This window comes from Morone saxatilis, unplaced genomic scaffold (genome assembly GCF_004916995.1).
Source record: "Morone saxatilis isolate NCDOM2014 unplaced genomic scaffold, NCSU_SB_2.0 Contig14, whole genome shotgun sequence".
NCBI classification, from domain to species: domain Eukaryota; kingdom Metazoa; phylum Chordata; class Actinopteri; family Moronidae; genus Morone; species Morone saxatilis.
In genome coordinates this window covers 13,728,251-13,748,647 of record NW_023339696.1, presented here as the reverse complement: position 1 = coordinate 13,748,647, position 20,397 = coordinate 13,728,251, and the positions used below count along the sequence as shown (strand labels likewise).

At 40.4% G+C, this 20,397-nt stretch overlaps 1 protein-coding gene across 1 annotated transcript; it reads left to right on the top strand.

Annotated features, from left to right (window-relative positions):
• Window positions 1-8,609: 8,609 nt before the first annotated feature.
• hs3st3b1a (heparan sulfate (glucosamine) 3-O-sulfotransferase 3B1a) lies at window positions 8,610-20,046 on the top strand. The gene is made up of 2 exons (XM_035654401.1): window positions 8,610-9,437; window positions 18,253-20,046. The coding sequence occupies exons 1-2, from the start codon at window positions 8,944-8,946 to the stop codon at window positions 18,869-18,871; spliced, it is 1,113 nt and encodes a 370-aa protein (XP_035510294.1). The 5' UTR covers window positions 8,610-8,943; the 3' UTR covers window positions 18,872-20,046.
• The last annotated feature ends 351 nt before the right edge of the window (window positions 20,047-20,397 follow it).

Here is a 20,397-nt window from a genome sequence, read left to right as displayed (position 1 = left end):
TTTTGAAGGTCAATAATATCCGATAATATAACAATTATAATACCATAGCTGTTAACTCCACATCTTGATATTGTTGCAGGTGTAGATGGAACATTTTCATACACACCCACCCACCCACACACACTGCACATTTCATGTGAGACCAGCACTAGTTGAAACTAAGGCCTTGAGGTAGCCTTGGCATTTCATGGATCTGAAAGACAGATTGAGCTCAGATGGTCTAGGATTTATGATGTGAGGCAAGTAACCTGAGGGACAAGCCAACTCCTCCCTGGGCTGGCAGCCACATAGTGATAGAGAGATTTACAGGCAGGATATTACAGCTGATTGCTCATAGACCATGGGAAAAGTAAAATGGACATGGAGCACGCAAATACCATATCCTTGCAGTGGGCTTGAAAGCTGAATTAAAGCACTGGATCCCATAGCACTTGTTCTAACCTAAAGCTTTAGAGACTCAGGTCAAGAATGGCTCCGCCAAACTGAAAACTGAAGGGTCCATAAATCAAACATCCACAGAGCTCTGAATCCCTGAGTTAAAACCTCTGTAGTGTATATTTGGCAAAAGTGCTCATGATCATGACCTCAGGAAAGTATGTGTACCAACCCTTGCCCACCCTTACTGCTGTAGTATGTACTATAAATCTGGAAGAGATTGAATTTTCAATAGACTGTCACAACCCTTGTGAAATATGGACACACTAAACAGGTTTCTAGTGCAGCAGTGTGTTTATCCAATGCTAATGAGCGTGGTTAGCCATGCAGAGAGAGTTCATGATCGTCAATACACTGTTTATATTGGCCTCACACGGCTTCTTCTATTTATTATTATATTATTTTTCGTGGATATAAAGTACAATAAAGTTTGCATGTTTGTCTTCTGTTCAAAGGGTTGAATTTAATGTAATCATCAGTCTCTTTTCCTGTTGACATTTGTGTTCAGGAATGTAGGAAGCATCAACGTCAGCGTAGGAGCTTCAATGACTGACTGACCTTATACTTCCCTCAACCCTGCAGTGAACTCCATTAAGGGCTGCTTGCAGTCTGTAATTTTACCAACAGCCTCTTATCGTGTTTGTCTTGTCTCTACCTCAGGGGGTTGAATACTTGCCCACAGACCAGCTTTACTTCGTTTCAGCTGGCTTTCCACAGAGAATACCGTCAACGGATGTGACAACTGCGTGACTGATTGAAAATACAACTGGAAGACTGAAAAATGACTTTGTATAGTGTAGTTCACAGACGAGCAGCATGTGTTCAGGCCATTTCTGATTTATTTAAGTGCTTTGCCTGGATATGTCTTGAGTTAGTTATTTTTCAATCAGAGCAGCAACTGCATTCTTATTAAGCTTTAAACTTTAGAATTTAGTTTGGCAACGCTGAGGCTCCAAGGAACATTGTTCACAAGAAGTTACAAACCATATCCCCTTTATTATATTCAGTACAGAACAATAGTTAGTTGGTTATTTATTGTGTCATACATATATAAGACACCAAAAAATACTGTTGCAGTATGTTTTTTGTTTATTTGTCAGACATGAACATAACTTCTTACTTCTTAAATAACTTTGTTAAGACCAGTGGTTCTCAAACTGTGGGGTGGCCCTACTGGTGGGGCATGGAGATTTATGTAGGGAAAATAAACAAACAACAGATTGCACTAAAGTGAAACTAAAATTGTATCCTCTTTATTCGTTGCTTAACGTTTGACAAAAAATGATGTGTGTGTGTGGGGCTTTTTGTGTGGCTTCTGAAGTGGGCCATGCCAGACAAAGTTTAGACATCATCAATCCCAAAGAACTAATCAGAAATCTTGAAAATGTGACTGAAAAGTGTAGCCCTTAAGGTAACATATAATAAAAAATAGACCATGAAATGGACTTTATCTTCAATATTAAGCTAAATCACATAACGTGTATTAAATATCGCCTACATATACATATTTGTGACCTTATAAAGTAGTTTAATGCAAACACTTCAGGGCCCCTGGACCCTCAATAGTCTTAAACCGTGTTACCTCCACGCAGTCATACAGGTAGACTAGAGATGATGTGTGCGTTACCTCTGCCCTCCCATGAGTGACCACATCATATTCTGCCTGTGGTGACAGAGTAGGCCTGGGGTGCTGGGACCACACAGCCTTGTCATCTCAGCCCAGATCAAAGGGACCCTGCTCTGGACTGACAGGAGCCAAGGACCATGATGAAGGCTATGAAGGCTTGGAGCTGGAGACCAGAGCCTGATCAACAACATGGTGAAGAAGCGTTATAGGCAACAAAAAGTTCTTCTAACTTTGCTCAAGAGAATACTCAAGATATCTCAGTGTGGGAAGTGAGATTTGTAAGTACTGTAATCTGGAGAGATGAGTGAAATGAAAGAGAAGCGAGAGAAGAAGCATGTCAGGAATGTTCAAACAAAAGCACGGGGAAGGAGAAGAGGTGGAAATGTGGAGTGTAATGCGTCTTTAGAGGACCTCCACCCAGATGCAGCTTCAGTGAGAGGTTTTTCTTGGCCACAGCCCGGCTTTCTTGTGTCCTCAGAGTATTGCTGACATGCAGGTCTCTCAATTCAACAATAAATACTGGCTGAGAATAAAGATCAAATAATTAAGACACAAACCTTAAGTAAATGGTTTATGAAGTATGCTCACAGTGTGTTCAGCTCTCTTTGTTTTATGCTCCTAAATAGAATAAAACATTTGAAGATTTAGAGAGAACTCCATTAGGATCAAAAGTTGTATTTATTCATATCACTTGGATTACATGTTGTAATATAAAATAAATGCTCAATTTTATGTGTCTATGGTTCATCCGGTGATACATGATAATTACGATAATGAATGCAATCCATTATCCATTAAAAATAACTTTTTGACCAGCTCATAATTTTTACTTGTGTGTCCAATTAACCTGCTGTGTGCTCTCTCCTTTCCAGCTAAATATAAAAGAAGCTTCTCTTGTTTTTCCATCTTTATTCTATAAATGGCTTCTCTAGTTTGACTCACAACCTGGGCATCTGATCTGCTTTGCTTTCAAAAGGCCACATCGTAAATTCTTGGACCTTGATATTTTCCCTCATTTCCCACAGGGCCATAATGATGCAGGGTTCTTTGTTGAAAGCACCTGTTCTCAGCTCGAATAATGGGCTACATTTTCATCCAGGATATACTCCCTAAGGGACGCCTAGCCTCCAAGCCTTCAACTTGAGGGTATCTAGTTGCCGCCATTGCCAGTGAATGTTCACTGCACCCTTTTAAACACTACCAGTCAACATGTGTTCTTTGACTTGTAAGATCTGTTTTTGGAAATGGTCAAATGGCAAGGCCATGTTGTCTTTTGAAGTTATTATCTGTATATGTGATAATAAAACAGTGGTGGGGGGTTGCAAAAAATACACTGTGTGTGTGTGTGTGTGTGTGTGTGTGTGTGAATGATTGTTTTCTGAATAAGCTTGTAAAGAAATTATAAAAATGAATCTGTACATAATAAAACTCCACCGGATATCAAAGACATTTCATATCCTTAGTCTTTCCTAGATAATTAAGCTGTGTCCTAACAAGATACCACTTTTCTGAATAATTAAAGGACCATTGTGTAGGATTTAGCAGCATCTAGCAGTGTAGCTGCACATTGCACCTCCCTCGCTTCACCCTACCCTTCAAGTGCAAAGAAGAAACTACAGTTCATCATGGCAGGAAGGACCCACTCCCTCTGTAGATAAAAAAGGCTCATTCTAAGGTAATGAAAACACAACATAACACAACAGTCTTTTTTCCATGTGATTATACACCTATGAATATTATTCCATTTTTACCAATAGATCCTCTTAAATGTTACACACTGGGCCTTTAACACAGCTGAAGTCAGACTCTAACTGGCAGCTGCTTCTCTCTCTTACTGGGAAGTTTTGTGCTAATGTGACAGTTTGTATTGGTGTATGTCAGTTTTACTGCTACATTGACTCACTGTTTATTATTGTGATTATTATTCCAGATAAAGTACATAGGAAGCTGTTACAACTGTTCCTACAACTGTGCCTGATATGGCATCAATAAAGTTTGAGTGGAATAAAGGCCCCTGCTTCTGTGTCTATCTCGCTAATTGGAGAGCTGGCATACAGTTATTAAGAAATATTAATTGTTTCTGCCAATCTAATCTACATCAACCAAAGAATATAATGGCAGAATACAGTAATATTTGAAAATATATGTGACTGAAGTGTGACATAAACCCCCAGTGGTTTAAGTATTTGACTTAACTTTGATAATTTACAGCAGAAGGTTTGCTGAGCATGTTAGAATGCACAATTAAAATAGTAAATAAATAAAGTGGTAAATTTGTGTCATACCTGATACCACAATACACAAAATGGTGCTCGTTGATATCTGTGTGTTATAGGACAGGAGATCTGTCTGTATACGGTGCAATAAAGGAAACTTCCTAATAGGGTAAAAGGCCATAACAAATGTCAGTGTGAGGTAATATTCTTAAACCAGTACAATTACATGTGTTTGGAAAGCTTTCATTTGTCAAACTGAATAAAAGCTTTTAAAGTAAACTGATGTTCCACATCTGAATTGTCACCAGCAGTTGGAGGGAAGGAATCAGATTGTGCCTCATGTTTTCAAAGCTTTGCATCTAGATGCCACTCTTATTTCACAAATGCTCACTCCCAGAACTATTAAAAGTCAGTGGATCTTTAGTTCCGCCACTGTTTTACACTCACCTATAATAATAGAGCTAACAGCATTAGAGGATTTCTTAGCTTGAACCAGACTTGGCAGGACCAGCACATCTAAGGCTGCTTGAGCCCTCCAACCTGCCACAGGGCTGCTTCCAATGTCCAGGAGGACAGCAGTGAGGGATAAGACTTTTTCTACAGGATCAAGCGAGGAAATCCGCTCAGACTATTCCTCCAAAGAAGATAAGATGGTCCCTACCATGGCTCCAGAGAATTTATAGACATTTTAAATGGCCTTAGCCAGAGTGGAAGACCTTGAAGACGGACTTAAGGACCAAGAGCAGTGTGTTGATCTGCCTCTCGACTCACCTAATAACCCTGTCATTAGACTGAGGGCTGTGCGTGTGTAAGACCTCGGTCAGCCCTTATGTTGTTTGCGCTTGTTTGTTCTTTCCAGGATAGAGGGTTGGGTGAGATCATCCATCAGTCCACTTTACCCTCAGATCTCTGACATCTGGAGGTTGCTCCAACAGTGATGTTAGTGCAATGTGATGTTTCTTTTTGTATTGCACATTAAATAACTACCATAGATTGTACGTATGCATGTATCGCTTATCCGACTGATTTCCACTTTCATAACACGTCTGCAGGGATGCTGAAAAGTTAATTTTGAAAAAAGTGTTGATAGGCAAGGGTGATAAGCAAGCATGTAACAGCACATTGTAACAGCATTAAAGCTACTTTGTCAATGTGTGGGATGCCACATGTCCCTGTTAGGTGGAGAGCCAGCTTTATGCTTTCTTCTCCTGGCAATGAACAGTCTTCCGTGGTGTGAACACTATATTAGAAAATGGCACTAGAATGGCAGACTGACAACCTAAATATACAAAGGTTTGATCTGGTTGCATTTGTTTTTACTGTAGCTATATGGTAGATGATACATGCCTGAATATCAGTGGGTGTCCTTATGCAGGGCTTTATTTAACTATCTGGCTTTCATGTATGAGCTGTTTATGTTATCTGTTTAGGCTGCAGAAGAGGAGCGTGTTAACATGGTTCACCTCAAGGAATCGTATTGAGAATGTGTAGAACAAGTCAAGCACTCCCTTTAGTGTGTCCGGTTTACTTCTCCTGAGACCTTGTAAGATGACCCAGAGTGCATGTGTGTGTGTGGGTGTGTGTGTGATGTTTTGTCTCTAACAGACGGAACAAATCAGCACACAAAATTTTACGGAATCCTGGAAAAAGAGTGTCTGCTTTTGTACCCTGTGTGTGTGTGTGTGTGTGTGCGTGTGTGTACCCTCCCTCAGGTGTCTTTACTTTAGGTCTCGTCCTTCAATGACTGCGCTCCACTTTGAAGTCTGTCAATCCCCTCCATGCAGACATAAATGAAACCACAGGGAAAAAAAGGAAAAAATAAGGCCCATCCCCTTTGTTATAGTGTGTTATTGTGTAAATTATTATAAATAAAATCTAAAAAAAAACATCCTTCAAATGATCAGTTACATGATACTGTCTTTAGATTTGTGATTAATTAATGACTTTAACTTTAATTTAGAAATAATTTGTAATATTGATGTGCTGTATGTTCAAATAGGAAGGTAGGAGACAAGGTTTTCAAGAATTGGACCTAAAGTTTTTGTCAAAACCACAATGATGCCCAATCTCCAGATTCAGTAAATATTATTATATTCAGAATATTACAACATCAACATAAACAAAAAAACAACAATAAAGTCACTTTTCCTAACTGACTGGATAGTTTGCACATATTTGTTTAAAGCAAACTTACATTTAAAGTTCTTCTGTCAGATGCAACATTTCCAGAGATAATATTATTTAATCTATTAGGGAGACATTACTTGTTCATACCATCACATCTCATTTGGCTGTGCTCCATGAGAGTCCTCTGGGTTGCTTACACTTGGCAAGAACTGACTGAATTTGTCAGAAAAAACTTTAGTTGTGACTAATACTTTGCCATAAAAAGGCCAAGTCAGACAAACATATTGTAACTCTTTCCAAACAGATGTTTAGTGATTTCCTCACAGTTGTATTTAATGATAGTTTTCTCATGCTGGGAGCTCTGCGTGTGGAATAGAGACTATCTATCAAACATAAATGTCTGTATCATCTTCCATATGCTTCCATACATGGAACACATTTCTTGGGACTTCAGAGTAAATATAAAGTTAATACTCTAACAACACTTGAACTCAACCATTCAACCTACACCCAGAGAGTTACAAGTACACAGTGCAAAGACAAACATAGTCTGTACACGGAGCAGAGAGTGCAAACCATGACTGTGTAGCTCTAACCAAACCCCTTGACGCACACATTTTCTCAAGCAGGTTATCTTGTGCTCATGCACTGTGGAAATGCAACTATTAGGATTAGAAAACACACACACACACACTCATATATCATATATAGCAGTGTCTGAGAGATGAGATAAGGGGCTTAGATGAAGGGGGCAGGGTTGTCTCTGGTGAAACTCTGACTGACATGGCAGCTCTGGGGTAATCCTGCTAATCCTCTGCTAGCTCAGGGGTGCAGTGGGACTGGAGGCCTTTGACCCTTCATCAAGAGAAGGTGCCACAGACACACACTCAGACCAAACTTTCGGTGGAATTTGAAAATTCGTGGTCAAACATCTTCATCATCACTCATTCTTCCACTGAGTGCACCACCATGTCCCTAAAGAGTAAATTATTAACTTTTATAGATCCCTAAAATATGCTGATAACATTTGTTTGTGTAGAACTACGTGTTCGGAATGATTACAAAAGCAATTAGGAAGGATTATGAGGCCAATTAACTCTGACTCACTGGACCGTTCACCCCACAATAGCAGGAAAAGTGTGAAGCTGTTAAAGAAACAGCTGATCCGTGACACATATTTTCAGTCATATCAGTTGTTTGTGTGCTGGTGTCTAGGTCAGTATGCAAAGTTGTAAACACGCAACCAAGTAAACATGCCATATTTGAGCATGGGCTAGTTCTGCTTTCAAGAGCACCGAGAGAGCCCTCATTACATTTTATAGTTCTTACATTTCAAACATCTGCACAGTTGCACTGTAATAAGAAATGTTTTCTCTTCACTTGTGCTCCTGGTATAATGTTTATTGCATCGTAATTGAAAATAAAAACGAGCCACACGGTACCTGTGACACTTAGTTTTTAATGCCATTCAGTGTTCGACATTTAAAAGGCTCCAATCTGTTCAGGATGGAGGGATTGTTCAGCTCCACTGGCAGTCATCCACCCTTCAGTGTTTCTGAGACTCTGAGAGCTTCCTCAAAGTAGACACAGAACAGGAACCTTCACAACTTTCAAAATAAAAGTAATGTGAGTAAGTATTTTATATAGAATATTAAATATTATATATTATTATATATTATATTATATATTCTTTGATGCAAATCACTGGATGAATGCAGGGACAAAACCTTAACAGGGGCTGTTACTACGATTTTGCCATTGGAGCATATATTTGAACATTTATTATTTTAGTTTTTTTCGTGACACTGGTGGTGCAGCTATGCTAAATTATAGATTATTTGCATATATATAACTATATATGAATATATAATTTAATTGGCTATTATAAAAGTAATTCTTCTTCATCTCACTCTCCAAGTGATATTTCCTTAAGCTTACAGTTATGATCTATAGCCTGCCATCTGTAAAAGTACAATGACACCATGATGGTAAATATATGGAATGAATGTATAAGCCTATATGAAAACACTGTAAAACAACAAAAAAACATGTTACGTGATATATTCATTCACCACATTTTTTACTTTGAAAGGCTCTACCGGAAGCAGGTTGTCCCATATTCCTGCAGACTTGACGCTGTTGCCTGGGGTAGATAACTTGGTGCTGCTGTATGAGCGCTCACACACTGGGAGCAAGTGATGGGAGACCAAGTCAGTCCATGACGCGCGTATCGCTCACCTGGCAATATATTTTCATTGTTGTTGTTGTTGTTGTTTTGTTGTTTTGTTTTTTTCTTCCAGATTTTTTGTTCCTATTTAGAATAAAAACATCCATCCTGATCTCAAGGCAGAAATAGGGGTTGAAGCAGGAGGTCGACGCCCGCCGTACAATTCAGTATCAGTGTCCACATTGGCTTTATTAATTTGTGTTTTGGGATCTTGCGCACCGAGTGTCCGGGATTTGAGTCATGGCAGAGGAGTGAGGCGCCTTTTGCCAAAATGCCTGTTAACTGGAATATAACTTTTTCACGGCGGTCCTATGGAATATAGTCCGATTTTACACAGCCTACATGTTGTGCCATCATCCCACGTGAAAAATAAACTATTTGTGTTCTGCATAATGCTGTCCCTCTGGGTGTATATGATTTATTGTTGTGTTGGCTACTGCTCAACTGTGCCAACCCTGGCGTACGGCTCGGTGAACAGGCACGAAAACGGTGCAGAAGTTGACAATCAGGAGTCGTCTCTCGGGGCGTCCAGGGACTTGCTGAATAACGAAAACGATTTGGACAGCAGAGGAGAGGAGTGGGATGAAATTAGAGGCGAGGCGAAGGCGCTGGATGATAATGCCATGTCAAGTTTTCTCAATGAGTCGGAAAGTAAAAAGTTGCCCCAGGCGATCATCATCGGGGTGAAGAAAGGAGGGACCCGGGCGCTGCTGGAGTTCCTCCGCCTGCACCCAGACATCAGAGCGGTGGGAGCTGAGCCGCACTTCTTTGACCGCAACTACGACAAGGGACTGGAGTGGTACAGGTATCATGCTGATCTGCTATTTATATTTTAAAACATGAATCCAGAGAGAGATATACTGAGCTCTGCTTGTGCTTCATATTGGACAAATTGGGCTTCTGCTGCTGCCTTGCTCAAGGGTATATTTCACGTAGTTATTGAGCCTCTTTGGAAGCATTATAAAAACACAAACAGCCTATTATTTATCTTCTAAAAGAAATATACCTGCAACTGTTATCTACTTTGTATTGATAACCATTAAGCAACCAGCAAAGCAAACGAATGTTATCTTATTTTAAATAAAGACTGCCTTTTTAAAACTCTACTCTCATATTACCTTTAATTTATATTACACCCTAGCTACTAGATTATATTATCCTGACTAGTCATTTCAACATTTTCAACAGCAAAAAGAACACAAGATATGATAATCAGCTGTGAAATCAACTGATAATTCAGTCTGTTTCAGGGGAAGATGTGTTTAAGGTGATAAGATAATAAGAACAGAGAAAGTGGGAAAAGAAAATACTGATACTGTGAAATGCAATGGCAGATTTCTTTTACTGACAGGGGCAGGTGACACGATCCTGCTGGTAAATCTGAACACTTTTAAGAATTAAAAGATTTTGTAGTAATTTATGTCAGTTTATAAAATGACGGTAAACTGAAGGTTAAATTCCACTATGTTACTGTCTTTATTAGGCCAGAGACTAAAGAGGGTTTACAGTAAGTGAAGCATTATGTAAAAACACAGAATTTACAGGAAACAGTTGCAGTGTAGTTATATAGTTATTGATAGAAAGGAAACTGAAACTTAGCCAATAAAACACTGCTGATAAGGTGATAGAAACTGTTGATATACCCATTATAAAAGCTGGGCCAAGCCATTTTGTCTTACGGTTTTAACAACAGCAGGTGCAATCAAACATCTAATGTCAGTATAACATCACAGGTCAGAGCACTCAAACAGGGAACGCCGCTATGTACCCACATTTCTCGGAAGACTAAAACTTTCTTTTTTGCATTGACATTTTACGCAACTCTTCTCAGCTGTGTTCATTTACACAGCACAATCGATTCTCTGCTTGTTTGCATGACCTTGACTCACAGAGTTCCTCGAATTTTTCTACATCTGTCCTTGGATTTAGACTTTCTGTGGCTCTCTGACAAGAAGGGGATACGAGGAAGAAAAAGATAGAGCCCCCATTTAAATTTGACCTGAATTGTGGATGCAGTTCAAAGAAACAGCCCTTGGTTTATGATTAGAAGTCAGCAAGTTATATCATGCTGTCATCCTTGAGCAGCCAGGAGCATGATTCAAGATTATGAGTTACAGGGTATTGATTCAGTGGCAGCAATTTGTTTTGATCTTCAATCCAAATAGACGTCAATTTCAAAGTCAGAGATCAGGGATTTGAGGCTGCTCACACCTTCAACATTATGTATCATAACGTTTTTATTGTATTCTCTGCCATGGCAACTGTTGGCCTTGTCCTCACATCTCAATATGCAAGCTCTTTACTGTTGACTCAGCTGCACAGTTAAACACAGCTTGCTACTCTTAGTAGAAATAGATGGTAAACAGGTTTATTCCTGGAAATGATCAATCTTTTATGTCCCCAAACGTTACCGGAAATGGTTTGACACTGAATGCTTTACATCAGAGCGACCACATTGATAATAAGAGATAATAAGAGATACTCCTTTTTCAAGTGTCCATTTGACTGAGCCGAGGGATTAACAGTGTCAAAGGCAATGTCAAAGGATCGAGACACTGTTCCAAAGCTGGCTCCATAGAGCTACAATAGGGGAAGCGAAGCATTGTTCAAAGGACTTCTCGCTTAAGCTCCTTTAAGAATTTCCGGACAGGTTTAGGACATTTTTGGATGATCAATCTGTGAAGAGTGATCTTTTGTCCATCTCTACAGACTGAGCAACAAGAACAAATTGAAATCATCTTATGCTTGAAGATTTTATTTTACTTTTCATGCTTCTTTTTTTTTTTTTTACCAGTAATGTGTAAAAAGAAGGCGAAGCTATCCTTAAAGATGAATAAAATGAAATGTTATGTAAGTAACAGCCTAGGAAGCAGTTGCATATAATTGAGACGTGTCAGCTTCTTGTTCACAGTGGCAACTGCATACCAAACACGCAGCTAGTGGATGTGGGAAACCGTTTCATCTTGAGACATGTATAATGAAGACTTCTTTTCCCACAGAGGTGATCGCGCTAATTAAAACAACTTGGCTTGAGTTGTCACAGTGAGAGCACTCTGCCACAGATTGACCCCATACAGCATAGCACCGTGACATGGAGTCAACCCTTAATGATCATTTAGTGGAGCTCTGAGAACACGTCGCTGTTGGACGAATGAGTTTTTCCACACAACGCTGTGCTTACTTGCCAACTTAATAAATGAGCACTGACACACCATTTTAAGGGCCTGTTAAAACTTTGTCCAATGTCCCGTTTGATCAAAAATATGTCTTGAAGATGAGCTGATGGTGCCAAGCCTTTACAAAGGTGTGTGTTGATTTGTTTGCACATATGTTTCACTTCATTGCCCCCATACTAATGGCAGCAGCCTGGGGAGAGAAGCTGTCTGCTGGGTGGGCTTATCAGCTCCTGTTGTGGCATTGAGTTGTGCCCATGCCATTTATCTGCTGTGATTGGTGTGTCCATTCTGCTGGGGGTCTGCTGTGTCCATCCTGGTGGAGCCCCATATAGAGGAGAGGCCCCACTGCACAGCAGGACACCAACCACAATACAGCACATTTTTACCCATAGGCAGGAAAAAAGAGAAGCAGGCAGACAATTGTGCACATAGACCACCTCCTATGCCCCTCCCTTCTTTAATAACAGAATCCCAACTTCCTCCCATATGTCTTATCTTGGCAGGTGAACTAATCGTCTACTGAATGCATGCTCAAATCAAGGTCTTCTGCTTTCTGTACTGTAGATGTGAATTAATCGCTGTTATTGTGTTTTTCCTCTTGAGGTTCCATATGTAGAACAATGAGCGGCCTTCTCACTAACTCACTGAGGGTGTCAGAAAAGACGGCGTAATCCTCCTCAGAGCCCCAGGGAAGCTTACTGCAGGCCAGTGGCAGATAGAGGGCAGTAAATTTAAAGTGAGTCTTTAGAAAGCGCAACAGTATTATGGAGCTCAATGAAAGGGGATGCTGGAGAACCCCCGGGGTCTGCATTAACCCTGACAATAAAAGAGCAGACAATTAGTGTGAAACATGTTTTCTCTGCCTTCACTTTGTATGCAAATGTGCTCAGAAGGGTGAAAGTGCCCTTTGACGAAGCCCAGCAGGAGTTCATCAGAAAGAGCATTCATTGGAACCGGCCCAAGAAAAGACTCAAACACTACACTTAAGCTTTTTAGGCTGAAAGTTGACTTTCAGAGATCTCTGTGTGGAAAGTTGTGTTTCCCAAGAGTAGGTTCATTTGAGTCCAGTGGTGGCTTTTTGCTTACTCAACACTTTTAGCTCTTTGCAAGGACACAGGGGGATTGGTGTAAGTAAGAGAGCTCTCGATATAGGTATCCCCCAGCTTAAACTAATGTGTCAGCACACTGACAGGAAAAAAAGGGAAAAGCACGTAGATAATGAGATGCTTCAAAGAAACAATTCACACATGCTAGCTGTTGTTTCAAACATTCCTAAGATTTTTCCACAAACCATAAAACCATGAAAACGTTGTGTCTTGCAAAAAGCAATCCAGACTCTATCAGATCATTGCTTCTGATAGACTAAATTAATGCTAGCATTCCTAGAATAAGTCCACTAAATTGTCAATACTGGTAATGTGCACCTCCCCTCCCCATCTCCGGGAGATTGAAGACTTAATTTGCTGCAACAACCCCCTGGGCTTTTGCTTGAGGCAATTTGTCAAACCACAGCACTTATTACAGCACTTTGGAAACACTGAAACAAAACAAGTTCACTCCATTATATCCCCTTGAGTTGTTGACTTCCTCATCTCTCTTTTTTGTAGTATCTTCAGTCAAAATGCGCTGTTTCCTGCTTCTATCTTTCTCTCCACTGCAGAGACTCCCTGACAGCAAGTCAGAGCGACTTTAGAAAGCACCAATCTGCCTCAGCCATCTTTGTTTTGCTTCTTTGAAGTCTTGTTTGCTTTTGCTGATCCTTTTCAGACCAGCATGCATCTGCGAGGCATTATCTAATTGTACCAACCACTATATACGTTACATGCATTACATTGAAAGGATGGGGATTCTTTTAACAATTTTAACATCAAATTTGATGGGTAAACAATTTTGTTTTGCTGTATAGAATTACAATTACTTGGTTACATGAACACATAACCTTTAGTCACCTGCTCTCTTGTTTTCCTTAACTGTTTCTGTGTCAGCAGTTTTTTGTTTCTTTGCTCATTCAGAATTCCCCCACCACTTTATTTATGTAAGAAACTGTACTGAAGCTCACTTGATTATATAAGTTGACCTTGTGTTGTGTTTTATTGTTGGCCTTGTTTGACCAAGTCTGTGTACAGTAATTGCGCTTTTTGCTTTTCTCTGAAGACACTTTCATGCCCATTCAGAATTTCCTTTTTTCTTGATGGATGGGTAATTTTTTTGGGTTCTGCTAGTACAGATTTACCATTGCACTTCTATAACACTGGATGCACCCAGACTACTGATATTGTCCTTTTTACTCTTCTTCCATGTCAAAATGTGGACTATACCTTACCCAAAAATGACAGTTTGGTCAGAGATTTGGGTGTGTTACCTCAGTAGTGGCTAATATTGTCTCATGCTGCTAGCCTCGAGCGGGCTACAGAGGTCTGGCAAGCTCACTTTCTTTTTTAATTTAAAAAACATCAAACTAATGCTGACTCATGTAACATGTATGTGTAATATCAGGGGAGATCCCCTTTAAATTAGAGGTTCACTGTTGGCTTGTGTTTTTATTGCTGCTACATGATCTCCCTGTGAGTTCCTGGTCAGGGTAACATATTCTGGCTCATCTAAATAACAAACATTCATGTTTCTTGTATTTTATCTTTAAAGTCAGAGCCACACCTGTTGATTAGTCCCTCTGAGCTTCCACCCTAAACAGAATCTGACAAAAACAACCTGTTGACAGTAAAACACATTGGCTCTATTTGGCCAAATATCTCCATCAGAATATAGGTATTTATTAAGACAGCAGTCAAAGCATTAGCTACAAACCATACATTCATACATACTGATATTGATTTTTATCATGCATTACCGATTCTGATAATTCTGATGTTCAATCACTTCCACAAAGAGTGTAATATCATCCGGTGTGATTGGTTCAGCATTGTTGTTATACGCTTTTCCAGCAGCGCCACCCTGATAAAAAGTGCTCGCTGACTGTCAGAATTGTTATGTGTTAATGCAAGGCTGACAGTTGTGTGAGGGAAGCCAGAATGGCTCACACACTGTTCCTCCTTCTCCTCCTCCTTCTCTTCAAACTGGGCCTGTCTCCATCAGACAGCCAGGTGGCCTTGAGTTCTGCATACTGACAGTAATAATGGAGGATGGGAAAAAGGCATTCTCTGCACTATCATTGTTGTTCAGGAATGCTGTTGAGATAATGAAGGTCCTGAGTGTAAAGCTTGATGACGATGACTTTCACACGCATGATAAGATGGGCTGCAATGAGAGCACCTTACCTAAAGATGCTTTCCTCTTTGATTTCTGTCTGGAACTCATCTCACAGTATATTGGTCTGATTATTATAAGTGGCTGCATACCACCACCTCTCATCCTGTCTTTGAGAAGAGGAACAATTCCCACAGTTGCTCAACCCCTCTCAGCCTCAGTGTAAGATTAGAACCCAAAATGACATTAGATAATGCTGAGTTTTTTTTCTGGAGCAACCCCTTGTCACCATGGTCTGAAAAGCTGAAATATAGATGCCAATTAGAGTCAGTCAAGCAGAATACCGCAGGATACAAAAGTGGGAGCCTTATCGGAGTTTTCTGCACCGTTCTTGTTCCGTACTTTGGTGAACTCATTTCTGAGGGCATCATCTGCGCAGCAGTGTTGTAAATTCCTACCTTTGAACCGGCTTCCTGATAGCAGTGAATGTAAACAAGGCACCAGCTTTCAAACGGTCTCCTCTGCATCCAGTTTAATGGACACACCTGACTGCCCGGGAGACAAAACAGGCAACTTACGCAATACACCTCTGCTGGATTACTATCTGTCAAGGGTTAGATGCATCTTGTGCTACCGTTGAAGGAAAATGTAGCCACAGCATCTGAAGAAGTGGCCAGTGATTTTAGACTTAGGCTTCTGGGTCAGTGGGGTTGACCTATGCGGTCTCCATCCTCCAACAGTGCACCTGATCCCATCTAATCCTCCTTTACTCCTTCCTCTCTTAACTTTTTTATGCCTTCTCTTAACAGTCTTCCTCCCTGCCTCCCCTCGTTATCTTCTCAGCCGTGCCTTTCTCCTGTGAGTTTTAAGGACAGGTTAGAGGGCAGAGGATGTTTATATATATGCACAAGCATCAATATAGATATATTTTTAGTGCACCAATTATAGGAAGAAAACCCTTCAAAGATTAGACTCCTCGCTTTACAAATTTGAAAATATATTTAAAGCCCACTTAGATGTTACAGTTTTAGAGCAAAGCAGTGTTTTTCGCTTTATGAAGTCAAATAGAAACATGCAAAATTCATGAAGGGGCAAAAGTCAGCACACTGTGGCTCAATTCTAGAGAGAGGACTATTTTGTCCCCCCTCTGAATGATGCTGAATGATGACGCCTTTGCATGGCTGATTGATAGATGAGGTAACACTGAAACCTATTGGTTCCCGGCGACATTGTTTATTAAGCAGAACAAATTGTGAAAGCTTGCTACATCTGCCCCCGTAAGGCAACTTTCTTACTCCTCGTTCAGTCAGAGATGTTCTCCCCTGCTCTATCTCTACTAAGATGAATAATGCATGTGCTTCTGACACAGATTGTTTTGCTCAGGGACTAAGTGGAAAGTTTGATTGGTAGTAAGTTTTTGTGTCCCTCGAGGCCCCAAGAAAGGCCTACGGCGCACCGCTTGTGTGTATCCAAGAGATGCGGAAGATAATTGCAGGGGGTTCTGATAGAATTGTTTGTGTCTCTCATACCTATTACCTTGATTAGGTTTGTGGTTTTTTCATCACATACAATGGTGGCTAAGGCTCTCAGGGAGGGAAAATGGAATAAATGCGTAAGACTTAGGGCCTCTGTAGAAAGGAAGGAAAGAGCAGGTGACATAAGGTGATGAAATTGTATAAGCAAGAGAACCCTGTGTGTGTTTACATGGCACTAATGAGGTATGGGTGATGTCTACTTTTCCCATAAACACAACAGCTTTTTCACAGTGCTCTGCACAGTCAGATACTGCAGACCATTTTCTGCTTGTTTCCACCACATACATTTATAAGATGAAAGCTGCTGGGTTTGGAGAGGAATATTGAAGCTCCTTGTGCTTGTACCAACAGAGGTGGAAATTATTGTTATTCACTTAATGAATGGCTCCTTTCTGCCTTTAAGAAGATGTTAAGCTCCTCTGTGAAGAGTTTATAATTTTTTTACCTAGGTTTTAATAGGTGAACACACAACAGACATTGTATCAATAAAAAATGCAGATACACGTCCATGTAATAAATGCAACAATTATTTAAAACGGCGAACTTGACCCTGTAAGAGTAGAGTTGATTCAACTTGTGTTACTCTTGATTCTGTAGTCTGTGGTGTTGTTGAATTGGATTACATTGTTCATTGTTGGAACAATTTCACCACAAGTTTAATGCAAAATAACCTCAAACTACACCCATAAAATACTGCATATAGCGTTCAGTGATCGCCATTGTGACGCAGTCTCGCAAAATGTGACTACACTGGGTTGCACTCAACCGTGCAGGAGTTTGTGTTATTGTGTCCGTCACTTGTATTTCTTCATGGATTAACTACTTACCAGTGACTCTCATCACCGTGGCCACGTATGTCTCTCCCCCCTCTGTCTGCAGAGACAAACCAGCCACCCAGCCAGCCAACAAGGCAGTCGACCAGCCTCTAATGCTCTAGCATGTTTGGCTTAGTCCTAATCCCCCTTGGCTCACTTTAGCCATTATCCGGTCAGGGCTGCAGTTAACAGGCTATATTATGATCAACCAGAGCCATCCAGGGTCAAGAAGAATATGCAGTTATGGGAACAGAAAGCTCCCATGCTTTGCATTTTCTCCTAAGGAATGCAAGACTTTTTCAAATTGTCACATCTTTTACAAAATTACTGATAAATATGAATAACAGCGTGCAGTCATAGTCATCTGCCTTGGCATGTCATTATGAATATAATACTGCCTATTCACAGTTAAACCTGCCTTTGTATAATGTAATGAAGGTGGGGAATATTTCAGTATGAGGATTGTGAGGTTTGAAAGAATTGAGGTCTTAAAGTAGATCAAATGCAGCAGCAGGAGATGAATGTCGTTCTTTAGGGTTTGTATTTAAAACATGTCATGAACTGTGTATTGTGTTCACATGCAATCACGGATGATTGATAGGACCCCTGCTCTACCTAACACGTCCTGTCACTTTAGGCACACTCACAAGCTCTGTTAATGTTGCTCATGATGTCTACAATTGTCTTTTTGATGGTGATTGACTTGCTCCTGACTGACAGTACTTTAAACCTGCCACCGAGCTACAGCGTCAGTGTTAATCTCATCTTCCTGAATGGGAACTTTTGAAAGTTTGAGAGTTGAATAGAGTATTAAATGGCACAGAGTTGTTTTTCATGTAATAGAGTGCTTATAGTGCAAATGTCAATCAGTGTGCCTGTGTGCTTTGCAGGGAATTGATGCCCAAGTCATCAGAGGGCCAACTGACCATGGAGAAGACTCCCAGCTACTATGTCACAAAGGAGGTCCCTGCTCGAATCTACACCATGTCTAAAGACACAAAGCTGATTGTAGTCGTCCGGGATCCTGTCACCCGAGCCATCTCAGACTACACTCAGACTCGCTCCAAGAAGCCGGACATCCCCTCTTTCGAGAGCCTGACCTTTAAGAACATGTCAGCAGGTCTGATTGACACCACATGGAGTGCCGTTCAAATTGGCATGTATGCTAAGCACCTTGAGCGCTGGCTCCAGTACTTCCCCATGGAGCAGCTGCTATTTGTTAGTGGAGAGCGTCTGATTAGCGACCCCGCAGGTGAGATGGCTCGCGTCCAGGACTTTCTTGGACTCAGGAGGGTGGTCACGGAGAAGCATTTCCACTTTAACCCGGCAAAGGGCTTCCCCTGCCTTAAGAGACCTGAGGGGAACAGCAAACCACACTGCCTGGGCAAAACCAAAGGCAGGACCCATCCTAATATTGACCCAGAGGTGGTGCAGAGGCTAAGGGACTTTTATAAACCCTTTAATAACAAGTTTTACCAGATGACTGGTCATGACTTTGGCTGGGACTGACAGGAAACTATGATAACAAACTCATGCTGGGCCCTTGTATGTGTTTTTTATAATGTTATTACTCTGGAGATATTGTTATACAGTGTATGTACAGTATTTGGTGGATGTGTAAAAAGTTCAAAAGTCTATTTTATGATAATTTATTGTTATGATATTAACTCACTAAGCTGCCTAACCAGGTATATTAATGATCCTCCACACACAGTTTTAATTCTAAAACATGAACAATTTTCTGCAAGCACAATGTTCTTACGGGTATTATGAGCAGGGTCAGTATCTTTTTTTTTTTGCCAGGACATTTCTTTTTTGCCAGGACATTTTTTTTGGCTTAATGTGGATAGCCCCTTCTTCTTCTTTTACTTTTCCAAATGCTGCTCTTGCTTCACCTTTTAAGCTGAATGAGATCCAACTTTACAAACAACTGTTAATATCCCCTTAACATTTGCCTGACCCTCAGAGGTCTGTGGACCCACTTAGTCAGGTCGATACGGGCCTCAGCTGATCCAGTGCCACTTGCCAGGTGGATCAATACAGTAATAGCTCCTCATCAAGTCAATTAGACCTGAGTGATGGCACTGCCTTGATCTCTCGAGCACCGTAATAAAACATGGATCCATTAATGGTAGCAAGTTTATGGTTGACCCTTGAGCCAACTTCAAGTTAATATAATAATATGAATTTCCACTGCAATATTTTGACTTAACCACTATGTGTACCGTTTCTCCAGAGGAATGTTGATTAGGATCCAATAGAAGGTCCTGTCTCAATACTTTTGGGATGTTTCTGAAATGGCTCTCATTGATCATCCTGTACAGCTTTTTTTTTTTTTTTTTATTAAAGGTGATACTAGATGTGTTAATGATGCCCTTATCCATGATACATCAACTGACGGAAATAAGCATTTCTCTAAATCTTTGTAGCTTACTTTCAGTGATAGCTGGAGAGAATTAAAATAAACCTATTGTGGGCCAAAATGTCTCATTTAAAATTCATGTATGGTTGAGTTTTAGTCAACCTTTATACATTTGTCAGCATTTTATCAGACTTCATTCGATAATGATGTACTGCAACCCCGCTGTTATAGAGGCACTATTTTGCTGTATGCATTGCTTTACAAACATGGAAATGAAGCAGGTTTGACTGAGTTGATTAAAAGGTGCAGTCATGTCATTTTTATGAAGTAAGAAATAAATGTTTTACCAAAAATCATTAACGGTCTCTCTTTGGCTTTACTATATTTCTTTCACCATATTTACTGCATTACATAACCCTCACTGATTAATGTCATTATTTTAAAATGCTTGTGTTTGTCTTTGATGCATTACCCCCCACCCTCACCTGTACAGATCTCTGGATCCCTGCAGGCAAACGTTCACTGCTTGGTCTAATTCACCATCTTGCACAGTATTGTGCTAACGGGCTAATTAGCACAGCGCCATTAAACTACTTTTAGCTATCTCAGCACCCCCGCTGCCACCAATGAGAGGGTTTTGTTGCCATGACCCCCACAAACACATAACAAAGTG